This window comes from Poecilia reticulata, chromosome 21, assembly GCF_904066995.2.
Source record: "Poecilia reticulata chromosome 21, P_reticulata-male-v2, whole genome shotgun sequence".
NCBI lineage: Eukaryota > Metazoa > Chordata > Actinopteri > Cyprinodontiformes > Poeciliidae > Poecilia > Poecilia reticulata.
The window spans coordinates 159,259-181,617 of NC_088850.1; the positions used below are offsets into that span (position 1 = coordinate 159,259).

Sequence of the window (22,359 nt, forward strand, 5' to 3'; positions counted from 1 at the left end):
GATGGGATGTAATTTAAATATTTTACTGTTAAGTAATTGATTATGACTGAACACCAAATTCACGCTGATTAAAATAACATTAATATCTAATAAAACCTTTTAGATCGCTGAATCGGCAGGCTAGCAGTGTAGTAACGCAGTTATTCCGGGTTTCTGTCGGACCTGGCAACCCGGGATTAAAGCCGTCCTGCTCAGGAAGTCGGTTTGGACTTTTAGAAAAGTGTCCGACCAGAACTAAACACCGGGTCAAAGCTGCTGGGGGAAACCGGGACGTTTAACGGCGTGTTTCTGGACCGGATTGGTTCTAGTTCATGAAGAAACTCCTCGGTTCCGCTGGAAGTTCTTATCGCGACAGTCTTTAGCCGAACCGAGCCCTTTCAGAACATGGCTGATTAGAGCCGCGGTTCTGGGCGGGATGGCGAGTTGGAGGCGCTACATGGAGGTTCTGGTTCGGGGCGTGAAGGTGCTGCGGGAAGCGGGGCGGCAGTACCCGCTGTCCTGCTGCCTGCTGCTGGTTCTGCTGGGCCTCACGGTGCTGCTCCACAGGTGAGGAAGAGGAGGAGGAAGAGCAGCGGGTCACGTGATGTCTGACCCGGTTCTGCTGCTTTAGAACCTTTCTGGGCTAAATGTGGGCCAGAGCCTCAGAGTTCTGGATAGTTCTGCTTCCTGTGATCCGGAAGTTCCGTTGAGGTAAACGAGTAAGAGTTCAGTACAGAGGTGACGTCATTACTGTAGAGTCAGGGTGTCCAACCTGAGGTGCGGGGGCCATCTGAGGCCCAGATCTTCCAGCTCACTTTCAACAGTTACTGAAACTTCCTGGAACCAGTAACTGGGTCTGGTTCTGACTCGGTTCCATCTTCTGTCCTGATCTGGTTCTGGTTCTGTCTCCAGGTTCCTCCACGTTTTCCTGATGTTCTGGTCGCTGCTGGCCGGGTTTGTCACCTTCTATTTCTCCCTCGGACCCGACTCGCTGCTGCCCAACGTCTTCTTCCCCGTGAAGCCCAGAGCCAAGGTAGGCCCAGTTCGGCATGGTACCAGAACCTCCCAGCGCCGGTTCTGAAGCTCTCTGTGTCCAACAGCGCCAGGATCCGGAACTGTTCCCTCTGGGCCACAGCTGCGCCGTCTGCGGCACGACCCGATGCCAGCGCCACCGGTTTGTTCTGTAGAACCTCAAATATTCACAACCATAAACTATTTACCCCTAAATCTATTCACTTTAATGTCGTTTTTTGCGTTTTACATAAAAGATCTGAAAACAGATTCTCAGTTGGATGCAGGTCTGTCCTTTAACTAGGCCGTTCCACCCTTGAATCTGATCCATCCCATAAAACCTGTGGCTGGAGGCTGAACTTTGACCTCAGCTCTGTAGCAGTTTTTCCTGCAGGATGATGCTTCCTGAAGGCCTAGATTATATTTCGGGGTATCAGAGTGTTCAGTCCTCACCGGGCCCTGCGTGTGGGAACCCAGAAGGTTCTGGAAGGTCCTGAGGTTCTGTCCGTGTCCTGCAGGCCTGCACTGCTCCTGGAGAACCAGCAGCCCTGGTTGGACCTGAGGGTTCACTCCAAGGTGGATGCGTCTGTGGCAGAGGTGAGTCCGGCTCGGTTCTGACCCAAACATGCAGACGAGTCTCTGACGTGTGCCGCCCTCCCGCAGGTGTTCGAACTGGTCCTGGAGAAGTTTGTGTATCCCTGGTACAGGTGAGTGACCAGCGGTCAGGGGTCAGGGGTCAGGGGTCAGAACAGCGTCCTGATGTCTGTCCTCGTCTTGCAGGGACATCACGGAGGACGACGCCTGCCTGGATGAAGTCAGAACCACCTTCCGCTTCTTCTCCTCGGTGCTGATCCGCAGAGCCCAGAAGGTAACCTGGTCAGAACCGGACCGGCTCAGAGTTTGGGGAATGAGTGGCGGCCATGTTGGGAGTGAGGGGAACTCTGGGTAGTCAGAGGGTGATTTCCGGCTGCTTGCAGGTCGACCTCCCATCTGTGTTTGCAGATAAAGTGATGAAAGTCGCCATGAAGCACCTGGAAATAGTCGCCAAGGCTCGAGTCAGAGGTAGGGTCCGTCGCTATAGCAACTGTAGCCATAGGAACAGGAAGGCCCGGTCGGCTGACCGCCGTGTCCTTCATGCAGCGAAGCGGTGGGAGGACCTGCAGCGGGCCGCTCTGGACGGGTACGGCGCCGGCCTGCACGCCGCGCTGCGCAGCCGCAGGGACGAGCTGCGCTACCTGCGCAGGCTCACCGACACGCTGCTGCCCTACCTGACGCCGCCCAGAACCACCGACTGCAGGTACCGGGACCGGGTCGGGTCTGCAGGAACCAGATGGGTCATATGGGGGGAGAAGGAAGCCGGTTGGTTGGTACCGGTCCTCCTGCTGCGTTACCAAACCCCGTAAAAGCTGCGGTTCTGTCTGGTTCTGACCCGGGGTTCTGTTTCCATCCGGTCCAGGTCTCTGGCTCTGCTGCTGCGGGAGGTGATGGCCGGATCCGTCTTCCTGCCCACCATGGACTTCATGGCCGACCCGGTGAGCAGCCTGCCGTTATCGATCGATTCAGAACCGGGCCCACCGGACCGGACCGCCCTCAGGTTTCTCTGCCGGTGGACCAATGGGAAAGCCGATGATGCAGAACCAAACATGGCTGCTGGAATCTGCCAACACGTTTAAAACATCCGACTTCAAACCGGTTTAGGACCAGATTCCCCTTTTTTAGGTTTCCGGGGAAACGAGAGGAAAACGTTTGTTTCTGTGTTTGTTTCAGGACACGGTGAACCTCATGGTGCTGCTGTTCCTGGACGACACTCCGGTAGGTGGAGCTCCGCCGTAGGAACACAGGCTGCTGCAGCTGCGCTCTGATTGGCTGCAGCTGCGCTCTGATTGGCTGCTGCCGCGCTCTGATTGGCTGCTGCTGCAGCTGCGCTCTGATTGGCTGCTGCTGCGCTCTGATTGGCTGCAGCTGCGCTCTGATTGGCTGCAGCTGCACTCTGATTGGCTGCAGCGCTCTGATTGGCTGCAGCTGCGCTCTGATTGGCTGCTGCTGCGCTCTGATTGGCTGCAGCTGCGCTCTGATTGGCTGCTGCTGCGCTCTGATTGGCTGCAGCTGCGCTCTGATTGGCTGCTGCTGCGCTCTGATTGGCTGCTGCTGCAGCTGCACTCTGATTGGCTGCAGCGCTCTGATTGGCTGCAGCTGCGCTCTGATTGGCTGCTGCTGCGCTCTGATTGGCTGCAGCTGCGCTCTGATTGGCTGCTGCTGCGCTCTGATTGGCTGCAGCTGCGCTCTGATTGGCTGCTGCTGCGCTCTGATTGGCTGCAGCTGCGCTCTGATTGGCTGCTGCTGCGCTCTGATTGGCTGCTGCTGCGCTCTGATTGGCTGCAGCTGCGCTCTGATTGGCTGCTGCTGCGCTCTGATTGGCTGCAGCTGCGCTCTGATTGGCTGCTGCTGCGCTCTGATTGGCTGCTGCTGCGCTCTGATTGGCTGCAGCTGCACTCTGATTGGCTGTTCTCCTCTGCAGCCAGAAGCTGCTGCTGAGCCGCCGTCGCCGTTGGTTCCCTTCCTGCAGAGATACAGCAGCAGCAGCCGGAGGCCGTCGGTGAGTGGACCGGGCCAGATCTGGGCCTGAACCGGGTCAGAACTGCTCCAGAACCGGCTCCTCTGTGTTGCAGGTTCTGCAGCTGCAGCTGAAGGCGATCCGGAGCCAGCAGGATCTGCTGTTCCGCTTCCTGAACTTCCTGAAGCAGGAAGGAGCCGTTCACGTCCTGCAGTTCTGCCTGGCCGCGGGTAAGGCCCAAAACGCTCGGTCCGGCCCAGTTCTGGTCTGATCGGTCGGAACCTCTGTGTTGCAGAGGAGTTCAACGAGCGGATCCTGAGTCCAGACCTGAGCGACCCGGAGCTGCGGCGGCTGCACGACGAGGTTCTGCACATCTACCGGACCTTCTGCAGGGACGACAGCGCCGACAAGATCCGCTTCGACCCGGCCGTGGTGGAGGGGATCCAGAGCGGTGAGCACGACCAGAACCAGAACCTCTAGAACCTGGACATTAATGTTCCCAACATCATCAGTGGAAAATGGACTGAACTTTATCCACTCACATTCATCCATTCATCACAAACACTCACACAGTCATACACCGATAGTTTGGGGTTCAGGGCCCAGAGGCACATCGGCAGGAGGCTGGAATCGAACCTGCAACCTTCCGATCACAAGACGAGCCACAGTGAGGATCAATAACATGATCAATCAGTTTCTACAGGAAGAAACATCCAAAAACTGATCAACATGAGAAACACAGTAAATAAACATTGAAACCCAAACCTGCCAGAACCAGAACCTCTAATCGGACCTTGTGCTGCGTTGCAGTGGCAGCGGCGCCCTACAGCCAGGTGGTGGCGCTGCAGAAGAAGCCCTTCCTGTTCCAGGCCTACGAACTGGTTCTCTCCCTGCTGGAGGAAGTTTTCACGCCCATGTTCTGCCACAGCGACGAGGTGAGGCCCGCTTGGCCCGGTTCCAACTGGCTAATGGAAGGTTGTGTGGAAGGAAAACCTTCCCCTGTCAAGCAGCCGTCTAACCTGGGCTTTCTGCCGCAGGTTTTCCTTCCTCTCAACTTTCCATCAGCATTCCAGCTTCCGGAACGCTGAACCGGATCAAACCTGAGGATGGAAGTAAAGTATTCACACCCCATGTTTTAGTTTGATTCGGGCCGATCCGGATCTGGGCTTTGACTAGGCCAGTCCAGACTCCGTGCCAGGCCTGAAGCTTCTGGGGAGTGAATACTTTCCCAGCGGCGCCGTTGGGCTGGTTCTGACCCGGTTTGTTTCCTTCTGGCTCTTAGTACTTCAGACACCTGCTGAGAGGATCCGAGTCGCCGACCCGGAACGCCAGGATCAACAGGTCAGGAGCCGCCTGGTGCCGACCCGGTTCTGCTCTGGTTCTGGTCCCGGCGGCCCAGTTCTCACTGTCCCTGCCCTCCAGGAATCCGTCCCGACGGGGCGAGGCGTTCGGTATCAGCCGGATCGGGAACCGGATCAAAGGCGTGTTCCGAAGTTCCACCATGGAGGGAGGCCTGCTGCCGGCCGGCGCCGACCCGGACGACGACTCGGTGAGACCCGGTTCTGACCCGGAAATGACCTCATGTATGAATGCAGATAAATATATAAACTAAATATGTGGCAGCAACACAAACTACCTGTGAACAACGATAAACTACAAAGAGTTAAAACTCACCTGAGATCAGATTCACTTATTTAGGATCCACATCAACACTCAGAGCTGCTGCAGCAGGTCTGGAGGCTGCAGCAGGTCTGGAGGCTGCAGCAGGTCTGGAGGCTGCAGCAGGTCTGGAGGCTGCAGCAGGTCTGACCTGGAGGCTGCAGCAGGTCTGGAGGCTGCAGCAGGTCTGGAGGCTGCAGCAGGTCTGACCTGGAGGCTGCAGCAGGTCTGGAGGCTGCAGCAGGTCTGGAGGCTGCAGCAGGTCTGGAGGCTGCAGCAGGTCTGACCTGGAGGCTGCAGCAGGTCTGGAGGCTGCAGCAGGTCTGACCTGGAGGCTGCAGCAGGTCTGGAGGCTGCAGCAGGTCTGGAGGCTGCAGCAGGTCTGACCTGGAGGCTGCAGCAGGTCTGACCTGGAGGCTGCAGCAGGTCCGACCTGGAGGCTGCAGCAGGTTCTGACCTGGAGGCTGCAGCAGGTCTGGAGGCTGCAGCAGGTCTGGAGGCTGCAGCAGGTCTGACCTGGAGGCTGCAGCAGGTCTGGAGGCTGCAGCAGGTCTGGAGGCTGCAGCAGGTCTGGAGGCTGCAGCAGGTCTGGAGGCTGCAGCAGGTCTGGAGGCTGCAGCAGGTCTGGAGGCTGCAGCAGGTCTGACTTGGACTCTTTCCTGTTTACTTTTTATTAAAAATGTATCATTTTATTTTGAAAGGTCACCTTAAGCACCTTTTAAATAAAATATATATTATAAATACGGCTCTGCTCCAAACCAGGCCGTTGCCATGGTTACTGCTTCACTCCGGGTATTTACACTGATTGACATGAAGGCGTTTCCATGGAGACGCCAGGCGGAGCAGCAGCTGCTCTGTGAGGAGCTTCAGACCTGAATTCAAACTGTTCAGGGTTTCATCCATGACGCCTCTGGTTCCGACCCGGCTCTGACCCGGTCCTGCAGGTGGAGGAGGCCACGGTGGTTCTGGAGGACGACGGGCCGGCCGAGCCGCTGGCGGCGCCTCACCAGAGGCTCCTGTCGGCCTGGAGCGTCTCGCTGCCGTTCATCGATTTCTGCGAAGACGAGGCCAAGCGGGAGAAAGTTCCTGTCTTCGTCATCGAGGTGAAGAGGAACGACCGTCGGGACGGTGAGTCGGAACCAGAACCGGAACCAGCAGTTATGGGTCGACGGTTCATGAAATATTTAAATCATTTAAAGTTAAAGTGGACGTTATGCTGCTTTGATTATAATCTGAGAAAATCCAGCCTTTAGTTTCCAACAGTGTTCATGCAGCCGCCGCGCCCCCTGGTGGCCACAGTTGTCACTGCAGCCACACCACAAACTTCCTGTTTCTCCTCAGCGGGTCACGACCCCGAGTTCTGGACGGTCTGCAGGCGGTACCTGGAGTTCTACGTCCTGGAGTCCAAACTCACAGAGTTCCATGGTAACCATCCCATAATACGACTGGACCAGAACCTACCAACCAGACCAGAACCTTTCAAACGGACCAGAACCTCCCAAATGGACCAGAACCTACCAACCAGACCAGAACCTTTCAAACGGACCAGAACCTCCCAAACGGACCAGAACCTCCCGACCGGACCAGAACCTTTCAAACGGACCAGAACCTCCCAAACGGACCAGAACCTCCCGACCGGACCAGAACCTTTCAAACGGACCAGAACCTCCCAAACGGACCAGAACCTCCCGACCGGACCAGAACCTCCCAACCGGACCAGAACCTCCCAAACGGACCAGAACCTTTCAAACGGACCAGAACCTCCCAACCGGACCAGAACCTCCCGACTGGACCAGAACCTCCCGACCGGACCAGAACCTACCAACCAGACCAGAACCTACCAACCAGACCAGAACCTCCCAACCGGACCAGAACCTCCCAACCGGACCAGAACCTCCCAACCGGACCAGAACCTCCCAACCGGACCAGAACCTCCCGACTGGACCAGAACCTCCCGACCGGACCAGAACCTACCAACCAGACCAGAACCTACCAACCGGACCAGAACCTCCCAACCGGACCAGAACCTCCCGACCGGACCAGAACCTCCCCCATAAAGGTCTTCTTGTTTCAGGAACCTTCTCGGACGTTCAGCTTCCGTCGAAGCGGCTCATCGGACCAAAGAACTACGAATTCCTGGAATCAAAGCGGGAAGAGTTTGAGGAATATTTACAGGTGAGTTTGACCTCCAGAACCTTCCAGAACCTGTGGTTCCGGTCTGACCCGCTGCGTTGCGTGCAGAGGCTGCTGCTTCTCCCTGAGCTCAGCAACAGTCAGCTGCTGGCCGACTTCCTGTCTCCCTTCAGTCTGGAGTCCCAGTTCCTGGACAAGATGCTGCCGGACGTCAACCTGGGTGGGTTCTGCTCCGGACGGGTCCGCTTCTGGTGGGGGTTTCCTTCCTGAGCTCACAAACCCAGTGGTCTCTGGTCTGATCCGGGTCTGCGGTTTCTGATCACAGGAAGTTTCTCTGGATCTGAATCCAAGTTTTCCATCAGTCACTGTTTTGTTTGTTTTCCAGGGAAAATCTTCAAGTCTGTTCCTGGGAAGCTGATGAAGGAGGTGAGATGCAGGGATGAGTCAGTCCTTTCTGATCCCACTTCCTGTCTGGAAAACTCTACTTCTTTCCTGGTCTGGTTCAGGTCTTGGATCTGGTCTTGGATCTGGTCCTGGTTCAGGTCTAGGTCTAGTTCTGGTCCTGGTTCAGGTCTAGGTCTGGTCCTGGTTCAGGTCTTGGATCTGGTCCTGGTTCTGGTTCTGGTCCTGGTTCAGGTCTTGGATCTGGTCTTGGATCTGGTTCTGGTTCAGGTCTAGGTCTAGTTCTGGTTCTGGTTCAGGTCTAGGTCTGGTCCTGGTTCAGGTCTAGGTCTGGTTCTGGTTCAGGTTCAAGTCTTGGATCTGGTCCTGGTTCTGGTTCTGGTCCTGGTTCAGGTCTTGGATCTGGTCTAGTTCTGGTTCTGGTTCAGGTCTAGGTCTGGTCCTGGTTCTGGTCCTGGTTCAGGTCTAGGTCTGGTCCTGGTTCAGGTCTTAGATCTGGTTCTGGTTCAGGTCTTGGATCTGGTCCTGGTTCTGGTCTAGGTCTGGTCCTGGTTCAGGTCTTAGATCTGGTTCTGGTTCAGGTCTAGTTCTGGTCCTGGTTCAGGTCTTGGTTCTGGTTCTGGTTCTGGTCCTGATGTCCCTGTGTGTTTCTCAGAAAGGACAGAACCTGGAGCCGTTCATCCAGTCCTTCTTCAACTCCTGCGAGTCGCCCAAACCCAAACCGAGCCGACCAGAACTCACCGTCCTCGGCCCGTCTGCAGAAAACAAGAAGGTACAACTTCATGTCAGAACCGGTTGCCATGGTAACCATGTCTACGCACTGATGTCCCCAGATCCCCATTGGATTAAAACCTGGCTGAAAACAGGAAGTGATGAAACAACCCAGGTCCCCCAGTAAACCTGTAAAAACATGACTTTGTAATTATATGTTACAGGAAAACGTCTCCAGTGAAACGATACTTAAACCCACAACTAGCCAGCGGCTCCATGGGGCCCCCAGGGCTCCAGGGGCCACAAAGGCTGATATTTTAACACAGATACATAAATGTAACATTTATTCCTTCAGATTATCGCTGCTGCTAAGTTTGATTTAATGGTTTCAGCATAAATAGATTAAAGGGTTTTAAATCGTTTAAATATAAGATTTTAAAGAGCTGGTAAGTTTACTTTGTAAAAGTTTGAACTTTTGTTGCTATGGTTTTGTTACCATAGCAACAATCTGATGCTGTGAGTTTAATCTTTGAGTTTGAGCTCAAAGATTAAACTTTGAGCTCAAACTCAATCTCCTCTCCCAGATTAAATCCAACACAGAAGCTGTTAGAGCTGCTGATGGGGCCCCTCAGGCAGATTCTGCCCCAGGCCCCATCAGCCTTGGACCGGCCCTGCAGGATGAGTTAAACTGCTGCACTGGGGGAAACCCTGTAGTTTCAGTTCTCCCCAGTGTGGAGGCCATGTTGAACAGGTCACATGACTCAGTGTGGAGGCCATGTTGAACAGGTCACATGACTCAGTGTGGAGGCCATGTTGAACAGGTCACATGACGTCTGTTGTGTCCTGCAGCTCTTCAACGACCTGTTCCGGAACAACGCTGACGTCTCCGATGGTCCGGAGCGGAAACACAACTCTAATTGCTTCCTGGAGGTCGTGGCCGTGGACGGCATGTACGACTACCTGATGTATGTTGGTGAGTCCTGTAACCAGGGGCGACGGGGACAACATGGCTTCCGGAACCGGGACAGCTCCAGAACCGTCTCAAGCCTCAAAATGACAGAAAACTTATGAAATCCTGCAATTCTATTGGCTGGAGCTGTTGCTAGGCAACATGAAGGTGTTGGTGTAGATCTGAGTGAGAACCTGGGGTCAAAGGTCAGGGTGATTGAAAAGTTTCTGAAACAGAACTCAGACAGAACCTTTAAAATGACAGACGCGTCCTCAGAATCTCAACGTGTTCTGCAGGTTCTGTTGGTTCTGGTTCTGTTGGTTCTGGTTCTGTTGGTTCCACAGGAAGCAGCAGATCTCAGATGAGTCCTGGAAGGCGACATGCAGCATTCGACCAGCAGGAGGCGGTGCTGATCCATTCCGGGCAGCAGAAGGAGGCCAGTGCTGCTGCTGGTTCTGGACTGACCCGGTACTGTGGTTCTGTTTCAGGTCGGGTTCTGTTCCGGGTTCCGGACTGGCTGCACCACGTCCTGGCGGCCGGGCGGATTCTGTTCAAGAACTCTCTGGAGGCCTACGTGGACCGGTACCTGCGGTCCAAATTGGAGGCGGTTCTGCAGGAGCACCGGCTGGTGTCGCTCATCACGCAGCTCAGAGGTACCAGAACCTCTGGTCCGCTTCTGGATGCAGTGCTGCTGGTTCTGACCCGGCTGAACTAGAACCTCCTGCTTGTGTTTCTGGGTCCAGATGCCGTTTTCTGTGAAAACCACCAGGAGAGAAATAGAGACGAGAAACAGCAGAGAGCCAAGAAGACGTTTGTCGAGATGATGGGTTACCTGCCAGGTGAGTGTCACCTGGTTAACTACCGGTCACCTGGTTAACTACCGGTTACCTGGTCAAGCTGGACTGATTCTCCAGAACTGTTCTGGTGATGAGCTCTCTGCTGGTTCCGTCCCGGTCCAGGTGTTCTGCTGGTCTAGCGGGCTGCTGGACCAGAACCAGAACCAGGAGGTTAACCGGGTTTCTCTGCTTGGTTTCAGACGCCGTGGTGAAGCTGGTTGGGGAAGAGCGCCGCAGAGACGGGATCGAGCTGCTGTTCCACGCGCTGCAGCAGCCGCTGCTCAACAAGCAGGTAAACGGAGGCTCCGCCCCCTGCAGGTAAACGGAGGCTCCGCCCCCTGCAGGTAAACGGAGGCTCCGCCCCCTGCAGGTAAATGGAGGCTCCGCCCACTGCAGGTAAACGGAGGCTCCGCCCCCTGCAGGTAAACGGAGGCTCCGCCCCCTGCAGGTAAACGGAGGCTCCGCCCACTGCAGGTAAACGGAGGCTCCGCCCCCTGCAGGTAAACGGAGGCTCCGCCCCCTGCAGGTAAACGGAGGCTCCGCCCCCTGCAGGTAAACGGAGGCTCCGCCCCTGACCCGATTGTCCTCTGATTGTCCTCAGATGACCTACGTCCTGCTGGACATCGCCATCCTGGAGCTCTTCCCTGAACTGAACCAGGTAATGGGACCCATGAGGGCAGAACCTCCAGAACCTCCATCAGGCACTGAACCAGTTCACTGTAGAAAAGAACTGTTCAAATGAATCAAGCCTTCCTGCACCATGATGGGACCAGAACTGGTTTTAGGAGATCCAACCTTTACTTTTTAACCAAACGGGTCCAATTCAAATGAAAGAACTCTGGTTCTGAAACAGACCCGGTCTGGTTTCTTCAGGTTCAAAGACAGACAGTGAGAAACATTGCTGACCCTTGACCTCACAGATGTTTCCTCCTCAGCAGGGGCCGAGGGAACCCTTCGTTGTGTGACCAGACCGGGTCGGAGGCCGGACCTCAGAACCGACACCAAGGATCTCCTGCTGCTTCCCAACCATCAGACATTCCACTTCCTGTCTAATAAACGTATTTATTCCCCATCAGCCACTTCCTGTCTGCTTCCTGTCCAATACAGTCTGGCTTGGATCCGGTCCGGACCGGACGCCTGGCCAAAACGGGTCAGAACATTTCAGCCAGTGATCAGCAGAAACAGAACATCTGAATGTGGGCGGGGCTTAAAATGGCTCCATCCAACCAGCTGAAGACACCGTCCTGCTCTCTGATTGGTCCATTTAATAGTTAAACTAAAACAAAGTTACAGTTGCTTAGTTACAATAGGAACATTTTCTCAGCCAGAAGAACGTAAAGACGCTTCAGACCCATCCAGGAACCAAGGAGGAAGAGGAGGAGGGAGAGGAGGAGGGAGTGGAGGAGGAAGAGGAGGGGGGGGAGGAGGAGGGGGAGGAAGAGGAGGGGGGAGAGGAGGAGGGGGAGGAAGAGGAGCAGGAGGAGGAGGAAGGGGAGGAAGAGGAGCAGGAGGAGGAAGAGGAGGGGGAGGAAGAGGAGCAGGAGGAGGAGGAAGGGGAGGAAGAGGAGCAGGAGGAGGAAGAGGAGGGGGAGGAAGAGGAGCAGGAGGAGGAGAGGAGGGGGAGGAGGAGGAGGGGGAGAGGAGGAGGGGGAGGAAGAGGAGGAGGAGGAAGAGGAGGAAGAGGAGGAGGGGGAGGAAGAGGAGGAGGAGGAAGGGGAGGAAGAGGAGCAGGAGGAGGAAGAGGAGGAGGGGGAGGAAGAGGAGCAGGAGGAGGAAGAGGAGGAGGGGGAGGAAGAGGAGGGGGGAGAGGAGGAGGGGGAGGAAGAGGAGCAGGAGGAGGAGGAAGGGGAGGAAGAGGAGCAGGAGGAGGAAGAGGAGGAGGGGGAGGAAGAGGAGCAGGAGGAGGAGGAAGGGGAGGAAGAGGAGCAGGAGGAGGAAGAGGAGGAGGGGGAGGAAGAGGAGCAGGAGGAGGAAGAGGAGGAGGGGGAGGAGGAGGAGGGGGAGGAGGAGGAGGGGGAGGAAGAGGAGGAGGAGGAGGAGGAAGGGGAGGAAGAGGAGCAGGAGGAGGAAGAGGAGGAGGGGGAGGAAGAGGAGCAGGAGGAGGAGGAAGGGGAGGAAGAGGAGCAGGAGGAGGAAGAGGAGGAGGGGGAGGAAGAGGAGCAGGAGGAGGAAGAGGAGCAGGAAGAGGGGGAGGAAGAGGAGCAGGAGGAGGAAGAGGAGCAGGAGGAGGAAGAGGAGCAGGAGGAGGAAGAGGAGGAGGGGGAGGAAGAGGAGCAGGAGGAGGAGGAAGGGGAGGAAGAGGAGCAGGAGGAGGAAGAGGAGGAGGGGGAGGAAGAGGAGCAGGAGGAGGAAGAGGAGGAGGGGGAGGAAGAGGAGCAGGAAGAGGAAGAGGGGGAGGAAGAGGAGCAGGAGGAGGAAGAGGAGCAGGAAGAGGAAGAGCTCCACTCTTCATCTCCAGCAGTTGCTTTCAGGAACCAATCAGGTCATCTGGACATCTGGGATGCAGCCAATGGCAGCTCAGCAGCAGGCCCAGTGGGAGGAGTTAGTGGAGATTAAAGCTGCAGTTCCTGGTGAAGCGCCCCCTGGTGACGGCTACAGGAAGCGCATCGTTGGGTTTTTGTGACAGAAACGTTCAGGAGGATAAAACCTGTTCAGTTTGACTAACTCTACTAAGACACGAGGATCAGAGTCCCGCTGTGGTTCTGATGGTTCTGCTGGAGGTTCAGCAGCTCAACACGAACAGAACCAGTAAACCCAGTGAGGACAGGGTGGCCTGCGGGGCGGGGGCCCGGCTGAGGACCGTGATGCGTCCCTCCATGGCCGGATAGACCCATCCCTTCTTCTCCATGTACTTGGACAGCACCAAGACGTCCAGATGGCCTGGAGGAACAGAACCGGGTCAGAACCGGGTCAGACCCACAGGACCGGGTCAGAACCGGCGGGTTGGGCTCACCGATGCTGTGCTTCAGAATCCCGTTCTTGATGACGCTGAAGCCGTCTCCACCCGTCACCAGGTAGGACGGCAGCACCACGGTGTACAGCGCCGCGTCCTGGACTGGGTCGTAGCGCGGAACCCGACATCGCGTGCACAGGATGCTGAGGCTGCGGACCCGGCGACCCGCAGGCCGGGACACATCCAGAACCACACGCAGGCCTGCAGTCAGGGAGGTATACCTGTGTGACCTGTCCAGTCGGACCCAGAGGGACCCATCCGGACCTGGTTAAGCCCAGTGGGACCCATCCGGACCGGTCTTGCCGCAGACATACCTGAGACCTGCAGGAACTCCCCCGCCTTGCTGCCGTGGCGATGGGCGCCGTGCTCGAAGGCGGCGCGCAGCGTGGATCCCTTCAGCTGCACCAGGTCAAAGGTCCCTCCGAACGGCAGAACCGTCAGCAGGTCCTCCAGCGTCACGGAGCCTGCGGGGCAGAACCACAGCTGGTCCTCTGAGCGGTCCAAACGGGTCGGACCCGCTGGGATCGGACCCCTACGGGTCGGAGCCGGCCCGGCCTACCGTTGTAGGTGCGCTCGTCGATAGAGGAGCGGATGCCGCCGCCGTTCATGATGCAGGCGCTGACGTGGCTCCACTGCTCGCCATCGGAGGACTGGGTGTAGTTGTCCACCTGGGAGACAGAGACATGAGTGCCTGCAGAACCGGAACCAGAACCGGAAGCGACTCTGGGCCGGACCCACCATGGCGTCGCAGATCAGGTTCCCCAGGTTGCACTCCTGGAAGCGGCAGGCGGACTGCGACGCGTTCAGGAACACCAGCGTCTTCCCCACGACCCGGCCGGTGAAGCTGGTCAGGTTCTGCTTCCAGGCCTCCACCTCGGCCAGAACCGCCGTGTCTGTAACCCATCAGAACCCATCATTCCCAGTGGGCAGGTCTTCCTTCCCAACAGGAAGCTGAGCTGTGTGGTCAGACAGGAAGTAGCCTTCGTACCTTGCTGGATGCCGCTGTCCAGCAGGATGGGGTTCCCAGTCGACCTCACCACGTTCCCGCTGTCGTCGAAGGTGACCTTGAGGAACCCCAGGTATTTCCCGAAGGCGTAGGCCTGGACCACCGGGACGCGGCGGCCATCTTCCGACTTCTCCATGATCGGATAATCGCCCTCCGGCTTCTCCAGGGACGGAGGCTGACCTGCAGACAGGGGTCAGCGTTGGGGTCAGCGTTGGGACGGAGCTGAAATGTGTGAAGTTCAATCTGATCACAAAACCAGATTTTCCTTTGGTGAGCAGAACCGAGTTCTATCGGACCGGGCCGGTTCTGTGTCATGAATGCTCAGTCTGTGGAAATGGAAATGAAGTTCCTGGAGACGAACAGAGAGCCTTTGTTCTCCGCAGAGACGCAGATCTGGGTCCAAACCCGGTTCTGTTCCTCTGGTTCTGGATCAGACCGGGTTGAAAATGGAAACATTAATTTGGAGGAACTTAAAACCAAATGTGGAACTGATTGTTCTAAGAAAGTTACAATAAACGTCCCAACGCTGCATTCATTCATTCATCCATTCATTCAATCCAACGTCACCAACTGGTTACATTTTGGACAAATGTAGCAAAACGTTTCCCGATCTGAGGACGGGTTTCGTTTCTGGAACAGTTTGTTGCAGATTTTCTCTTTTTAAAAGATTCAGTTGTTTTTTTTGTGGAATTTTCAGTTAATAATATAATAATTGCAACAAAATATGAGACAAGTTGGTTTGATAAAATGTTTTTTCTCCTGGTTGAAAAAGGACAATTGCAGAACAAAAGCAACAAAGTCATCAGAGAAAATGGAGTTTAACTTTTTTACACTTTTGTTTTTGTCTCTTTGTTTCAAATTTCATTAATTTTGTGGATTTTGTTAAACTTTCTAATTTGGTTTTAAACAGGAAATGATTGTTACAGACAAGAAGTGATGGATGGATGAGGGTCAATAAAACCAGAGAAGAAGAATCAGACCTCTCCAGAATCCGTTCTGGTTCAGAGAATAGCTGCTGGTTCTGCAGAACCTCTGTGGTTCTGGAGGTTCTGGAGGTTTTATCTGTAGTTAATAATCAAGAACCATGATCCGCTTTTCTCTCAGAACGAACTGGAGAGAAAACATCTGGTTGAGTCTAAACGGCAGGACGTCAGCGCCGGAGTCCAGCTCTCTGATTGGCTGCCTGGAGTCCAGCTCTCTGATTGGCTGCCTGGAGTCCAGCTCTCTGATTGGCTGCCTGGAGTCCAGCTCTCTGATTGGCTGCCTGGAGTCCAGCTCTCTGATTGGCTGCCTGGAGTCCAGCTCTGATTGGCTGCCTGGAGTCCAGCTCTCTGATTGGCTGCCTGGACCAGGTGAACGCAGCCTACCTGTGTAAAGGAAGGTGTTGGTGTGTCCGCCGATGACCACGTCGACACCGCGGACCTTCCTGGCGATGAGGCGGTCGATGGCGATACCGGAGTGACCCAGAGCGATGACCTTGTTGACCCCCAGCGTCTCCAGCTTGTCCACCACGGGTTGCAGGGCGCTGACCTCGTCCAGGAAGTCCAGGTGAGGTCCTGACGGAGGCAGACAGGTGAAACCAGCCCTGGACCACTTCCTGCTCTGACAGACACAAACCGGACCAGAACCTCTTGACAGAACCCGCCTGGTCGCCATGGAGATGGCAGCAGGGCTTCTTACCAGGCTGGGACAGAGCCGGCGTTTCCCGTGACGTGTATCCCACCACGCCGACCCGCTGACCTCCGACCTCAAAGATCTTATAGGGCTGGAAGGCGGCGCCAAAGGTGGAGGCCAGAGTCGAGTCGGGTCGGATGTTGGCGCTGAGGACGGAGCAGTTGATGTCCCGCAGGAACGGCTCCATGAGTCCATCGACGCCATTATCGAATTCATGGTTCCCAAAAACCTGAGAGACGACAGAGGGGCAGCAGGGAACATCAGTATGGAGAGAAAATGGTCTCAATACCTGTGTGTGTGTAAAAATACCTGTGTGTGTAAAACTGGATTTGTAAACCTTAAAAATAAAATAAACCTTCTCCTACACATGTTGATAAAGTACACACATCACCTGGTTCACACTAAACTGCATTCACACACAGATCCGGTTCCGAGTGAACAAATATTTCTGACTCTTTTCACGCTTCGCTCCCAGATGTGTGTAGATGGTGCGTTTACATGCTAGTAAAAGCTGGGACATCTGAGCTTTGCTCGTGTTTTTATCCTCTGAACGTTTCTCACTGAGCCGAAGTGGCAAATACGTTAGTTGGTGGAAAACGGTAGATCTCAGCACTTCCTTATAATATCCTAAACTTATTTATAGACATATTGTGCGTTTTTGAGCGGACAGGAGACCAAGTGGTCTGAAAAACGACCACTAGGTGGCGGAATGGTTCGCTGGCCGGAGAAATAGGCAGGAAAACCCAGAAGCAGACGGAGCGTCCCGGTGGTCTGTACGGAGCGTCCCGGTGGTCTGTACGGAGCGTCCCGGTGGTCTGTACGGAGCGTCCCGGTGGTCTGTACGGAGCGTCCCGGTGGTCTGGACGGAGCGTCCCGGTGGTCTGGACGGAGCGTCCCGGTGGTCTGTCCTCTGAAGGAGCGAAACCTGCAGGCTTTGCTCTCCGGTTATAATGAGACATGGAGTAATTATAAATTATTTCAGGTTTTATATGGCTGGTATTTTGATACTCTGCCCTCCTCATGTTTCTGTTAGCGGGAGCTAATGTTTATGTGAGCTATGCTACGTTAGCTGTTGGAAGCTAATGTTTATGTGAGCTATGCTACGTTAGCTGTTGGAAGCTAATGTTTATGTGAGCTATGCTACGTTAGCTGTTGGGAGCTAATGTTTATGTGAGCTATGCTACGTTAGCTGTTGGGAGCTAATGTTTATGTGAGCTATGCTACGTTAGCTGTTGGAAGCTAAGCTGGATTTTTATTCTCTGTGGTTCTTAGTTTGTTTTGTCCAAAAGGATCCAATCAGATTCTTAAGTCATGTTGCTGATTGATATTTGTTTATATAGTTTGTGAAATATTCTGATTTGCCTTTCACTTTATTCACTAAGTGAATATAAGTGAAATAAATGGCCTTTCGTTTCTAGTTTATTGAGTTTCTATGTGTATAAATAACATTTTATATTTATCTCTACACAGGACAAAATGGCCGACTGATTGGTTCTGGTGTTATTTGACTTTCTGGAGCATCAGGATCTTTCAGATCTCATCTACCTTCTGATCCGATGGAGCTGCTGCAGGAAAACACTGATCCTCAGATCCAGGCATCGATCCGCAACATTTAGATACGTCCTGGTCCAACACGCCTGAATTAAACGGCTGCTTAGGACAGTCAAGTCCTCCAGAGTCGTGCTAATGACCTCTGACCTCATGATTTGACTCAGGTGTGTTAGAGAAGAGACATCTAAAGGCTGGAGGACACCGACCCTTATGACCTGGAGTTAAAGCCTGTTGTACAGTTTTCATTCACTCGTAATCACAGTGGAAACTTTACCTGTGTTCAGGTAGATGAGGAGTTTACATGGTGTCTTTACTTTAAAACCAGTTTGGTTTCCATTTGTTGAAAGTAAATGACCAACATTTATCCACAGTTTGACCTCTGGCTTTACGACAGGAAAAAGTTTGATGTCACAAATATATGATTTTAATAGACATCATTTGATTTATACTGTAGAAAGAAGATGACAAAAGTGTTTCCTGAATTTAATGTTCATTTCACTGCACACAAAGGACAGATTAAATATTTAAGATTGTAACAAATCTGTTGAATCTTTAACAGAATAAGTTCAGATTAACACGGGTGGATTCACAGCTACCTAAAGTTAATGGATGTTCAAATATTGACTATAATCAATTAACATAAAACACCATAAAGCTGTGTATTCAAAGACCACCAAGGTCAGTCTACAGACTGAGACACCATAACATGGACCAACAGAGCAGGGTTAGGGTTAGGGTTCTACTACTGCTGTAGTTTGAAAGGGTTAGGGTTAGGGTTCTACTGCTGCTGTAGTTTGAAAGGCGTCTTGGTTCAGTTTGAAGCTTCAGGTTTTGGTGTTGAACCCTACAAGAAGACAATCTGTTTAAAACCTGAGATAGTTACAACATTCCTAATCTAATTCAACATGGTTTAGAATATAGTATATTTATTTATTCACTTACAAGTAATTGATTCCATTTCTATTGCTTAATTCAAAGAGTTAACGGTGAGCAGAAGGTCACAGAGAGGTCAGGAGGTTACAAAGTTCCCGTGTGATTAAAGTCTTTGTTCGTGGGGGAATTTCTGGTCACAGGAAGGGGGGAGGGGTTTAATATCAATTAATCCTTCAAACTCTGATTAAAATTTGACTGAAGGGTATCGGAGGTCACAGGGTCACAAACGTCCTATGGGGGGAGGGGGAGGGGGTAATTAAAGGGGGCGGGCTTTGATAACGTTTAATCCATCAAACTCGGATTAAAATTTGACAGAAGGTGGTATATATTGTCTCTGATACACTTTATTTTCAAAAGAACAGTAACACTGGAACTGATCAACTAAATAAACAAAACATCCAAAAACAAAAATAAAATGGATTCTCAGTCTCCATTAACAAAAAACATACTAGAATAAAAACTAAACAACTTAAAGCCAAAGTGGAAATAAATATTGAATTCAACCAAAAGAGTGCAGATTATAAAGTCTGTGTATTATATTGGCCATCAGTATCACTAGATTTAAATAGAGAAGATGGAAACATCTGACTACCTAATGCAATAATTCATACTACACGATTTTTTGCCCCCATTTTCTCCTTAAGATAATCTCAGATCGTTGGCCGATCTAAGATTATCTCTGGTGATTCGTAACCGATCCTCCTGCAGTGTGTGGTGTGTTACGGTGGATCGTCAGCCGCTCCGATCTAAATCAGGGTTTTTCACCGACTGGGAGCTTAACGCTGAATGTGGCAGGTAGCCAATCAGAAAGCGCGGATTCTCCTCCTGCTTTCTGAGGGGAAATTATGGAGGGGAATCCCAAACAGCTGACACAGCGTGACACGAAGTCCAGCGGACATCGGAGATGATATGTGGAAACAACATTAATGTTTATTTAACGTTTCGTGTAAAGAATATAGAAATAACCAGGAGAGGAGTTGGAGCCAAATTACTACCTCAGTTGATGAACCTGGTAATTTTTCAGCTGTTCTTCGTTAACGTGACATAAATAAGTTATAATGATTTTCATTCAGTCAGGACTTTAGCTGAGCCACAGCATCACAGGTAGATTCTAGTGAAGCACTGATTAATGCCTGGATTTAAAATTAGTTAACTGGACTTTGAGCCATTATCTTGTGCCCATGTGGCTGGAGACCACACGGCACGACGAACCCGATCGAACCCGATCGAACCCGATCGAACCCGATCGAACCTGATCGAACCCGATCGAACCCGATCGAACCTGATCGAACCCGATCGAACCCGATCGAACCGTTATACCTGGGATTTCTGTCGGCTAATGTGTGTCTCAGGGTTTGAACATGGGCGACAACTCGTGTAATGTGCGCTGGACATTAGACTAAGGAAATGAGGACGGGAGGGTCAGTGGAGACCGGAGCCTTTTTCATTCAGCGTCATCAAGAGAAAGAGAAAAAGGCTGGAAGACACGATAATTAAAATGATCTCGATAGGTTTTTTTATCGTCCGATTAATTGATTTATTGTTTATCGCGACAAGCCTAAAACTAATGAATTTTTAAGTCTTTTTAAACAAAATTGCTTTTCAAAATAAAGTCTAACCGAGACCAAAGTACCAAACTGAAAACTTTTATTATCCAGTGTTTGGTAGAAAGAAAATTGAAACAATAAATCAGGTGTTGAGACGCTTTACCAAGGTCGAGAAAGAGTCACACGCTGTTAGACAAAGGCCCATAGTAAAAAGTTACATGTTTGATTCTGTGAGACACCAAGGTCCATTTCTCACGAAAAAGAAACGTTTTCCCAGGCCACAGAGACATGGTGAGATTTCAGGGAGTGTCTTCAGTCCATATAATCAGCTACCCTCCTCCTTCTCCTCAGACGCTACAGACTTTTTTAGATTGTAATGGTTAAAGCTTCTCCTTTCAGCGCTGAAAGTGAATAAAATAAGTAAAGTCTGAATGTTTTCTTGGCTGATTTTATGCTCCGTGTGTCAATAAAAATGATGATTCATCGATCGGGATTTCCATTCCCTACAGTTGGTAGCAGAGGATGGTTTTGTGTTGACACATGAGCAGAGATTGGACTGGCCGTTCAGGCGCAGGCTTTCCGGAACAGTACTCTGGTGTGGGGCCCACATGAAAGGTAAGGACACTTGTTCCTTAATATACACCACTGTACTGTTTCTCAGGTCTGTATAAATTTCATACATTTCTGTTCAAATTGCGTTTACATGTTTAACTGTTCATAGGAGTATAGACAAGAAACAGTAGTTTTAGGTGTGAAGAACTAAAGTAGATTTAGGTGTTAAGGTTGATTGGCTTGCAGTGGGAACTGGCCGTCCTCAGCTGTTCCTGGACGCGGGAAAAGTTAAGGCTAGGTTTTGTCGGTTTTATCCTCGGGGAGAACTGCCCTCGGAAAAGAACGCGGTAGCCAGTCTGAGACTTACTCAAGAGACACAAAAGTGTTGAGAGGGTCCACCAGAAGATAAGAATGAGATAAGGTTGATTGCGATCTGATCCTCTGTAGAGTAATAAGAGTTAAGAGGACAAAAATAGGAGCTGAAAAGCCTGGATCCATTTCTGTGTGTGTGTCAGCTGTGTGTGTAAACTTCTGCCGCTGAGCAGACGTTATGCGTTTAAATGTACTCTTTTCTGTTTATTGCAATGTGTTTTAAAACCATGGTCAACATTGGGGAACTATAATCAGTGGGAGGTTTTTGATTTTGTCTGCTGGGTTTGATTTCCTCACCGCCGTGCGAGCAAAACTGCAAAACAAAACAAGAGAAAAGAGAGAAGAGGTGATTTCTGAGCCTAAATTTTGAGCCTAAACAGATGGAGGGTGAACTTGAAAAGGAAAAATCTGATCCAAAGTGGGGCATCAGGTCATAGATTACACTCTGAGAGCAAATAGAAGCATTAATAACTTATTTGGCAGAGCATGATGAATATCAAAATAAGGGAAAAAGAGAAAAACTAAATAAAAAGGATAGAATACCTGGTGCAGATGAACGGAGGCGACCTGTTAAACAGACGGCCTTCTGGGTAAAGACTGGCTGGAAGGAATAAATGACGCTAAGGGAAACTGATTGGAACTAAACTAATCTGGCACAATCCACTATTTTCACATGTGGTAAAATTAACTATATGAAAGATGAATGAAATTACAAAACAGGTAAAATTATAAACAAAATAAAGTGACATCTAATGTGTTGAAGTTTTTGAAACTCAGCTTAGCTGTAGAGGGGTTTAAATTTAAACTTAATGAAACCTGAAAAATTGAGGTTTATAGCAACTTGAACTTTATCATGGACTAAACAATATTTTGTCTCTTATTATCTTATCAAAAACAGGATTTCTTTTCATTTGAAACTTGGTCACCTTAAAATACATAAAGAGGGAACTGAATTGGTAAATAAATATGAGTTTGTGTTTGATTCAAAGGGTGATTATGAAACAGCTCCAGATTCAATTACATTGGTTGCAACATATTCTTGTCTCAAAGACAATTAATGATTCTAAATCTAAATAATTCGGTTACCTCACTTCAAAGTGGGAAATAATATGTTTGAAAAGGAATAATCACATTTGAGCTTTGGTTTAAAACCAGACAGCATTTATTACGAGACTGTTTCATTTAGTTTGACGTGTTTTATTTTCTTTTCATTTTTATCAATATGATTGTTGTTTTTATATTCTAATAACAAAACTAACTAACCAACTAACTAACTAACTAACTAACTAACTAACTAACTAACTTACTAACTAACTAACTGCTGCTTTCGAAACACATGCATGTTGGTAAAAAGGCACAAATTGGATATGATGAAACTTCTAAAGTGGATATGATTGATTATGTAAAAACAAACTGATTGGACAACAACTGGCTCACAGCACTTTGTGCCTTAAATTTTGATTGAATTGATGCATAAATTCAAGTCCAACAGAACATTTGATTTTAAAAGTAATGACATCTTACAGTACTGCATAAT

General features: G+C 51.3%; 2 protein-coding genes across 5 annotated transcripts in view; one reads left to right on the forward strand and one right to left on the reverse strand.

Moving 5' to 3' along the window:
• Positions 1-11,309, forward strand: LOC103457089 (sorting nexin-14-like). Of its 4 annotated transcripts, XM_081602675.1 has the most exons (28): positions 7-546; positions 892-1,012; positions 1,080-1,153; positions 1,509-1,587; positions 1,654-1,697; positions 1,771-1,858; positions 1,968-2,052; positions 2,131-2,287; positions 2,447-2,522; positions 2,758-2,802; positions 3,509-3,586; positions 3,660-3,774; positions 3,840-3,995; positions 4,355-4,479; positions 4,827-4,885; positions 4,967-5,093; positions 6,148-6,331; positions 6,545-6,628; positions 7,278-7,378; positions 7,445-7,556; positions 7,722-7,762; positions 8,394-8,510; positions 9,299-9,422; positions 9,887-10,051; positions 10,142-10,237; positions 10,435-10,526; positions 10,836-10,892; positions 11,170-11,309. In XM_081602675.1, exons 1-28 carry the CDS (start codon positions 416-418, stop codon positions 11,197-11,199), a joined length of 2,763 nt encoding a protein of 920 aa, XP_081458801.1. In that variant the 5' UTR covers positions 7-415; the 3' UTR covers positions 11,200-11,309. The 4 variants fall into 4 exon arrangements, with proteins under 4 accessions (XP_081458799.1, XP_081458798.1, XP_081458800.1 ...); XM_081602673.1 differs by having other exon boundaries at positions 1-546; positions 4,827-5,093; positions 11,173-11,309; XM_081602672.1 differs by having other exon boundaries at positions 2-546; positions 4,827-5,093.
• A 1,315-nt stretch (positions 11,310-12,624) lies between these two features.
• Positions 12,625-22,359, reverse strand: part of nt5e (5'-nucleotidase, ecto (CD73)) — a 29,543-nt gene continuing 19,808 nt past the window's right edge. The window contains exons 2-9 of the mRNA XM_008396995.3: positions 15,874-16,096; positions 15,561-15,749; positions 14,176-14,373; positions 13,926-14,080; positions 13,747-13,855; positions 13,502-13,651; positions 13,188-13,388; positions 12,625-13,114 (exon numbers count right to left, since the gene is read on the reverse strand). Coding sequence (XP_008395217.1) covers positions 12,957-13,114; positions 13,188-13,388; positions 13,502-13,651; positions 13,747-13,855; positions 13,926-14,080; positions 14,176-14,373; positions 15,561-15,749; positions 15,874-16,096 — 1,383 coding nt within the window. The 3' untranslated portion in view covers positions 12,625-12,956. The remainder of the gene's footprint in view (positions 13,115-13,187; positions 13,389-13,501; positions 13,652-13,746; positions 13,856-13,925; positions 14,081-14,175; positions 14,374-15,560; positions 15,750-15,873; positions 16,097-22,359) is intronic.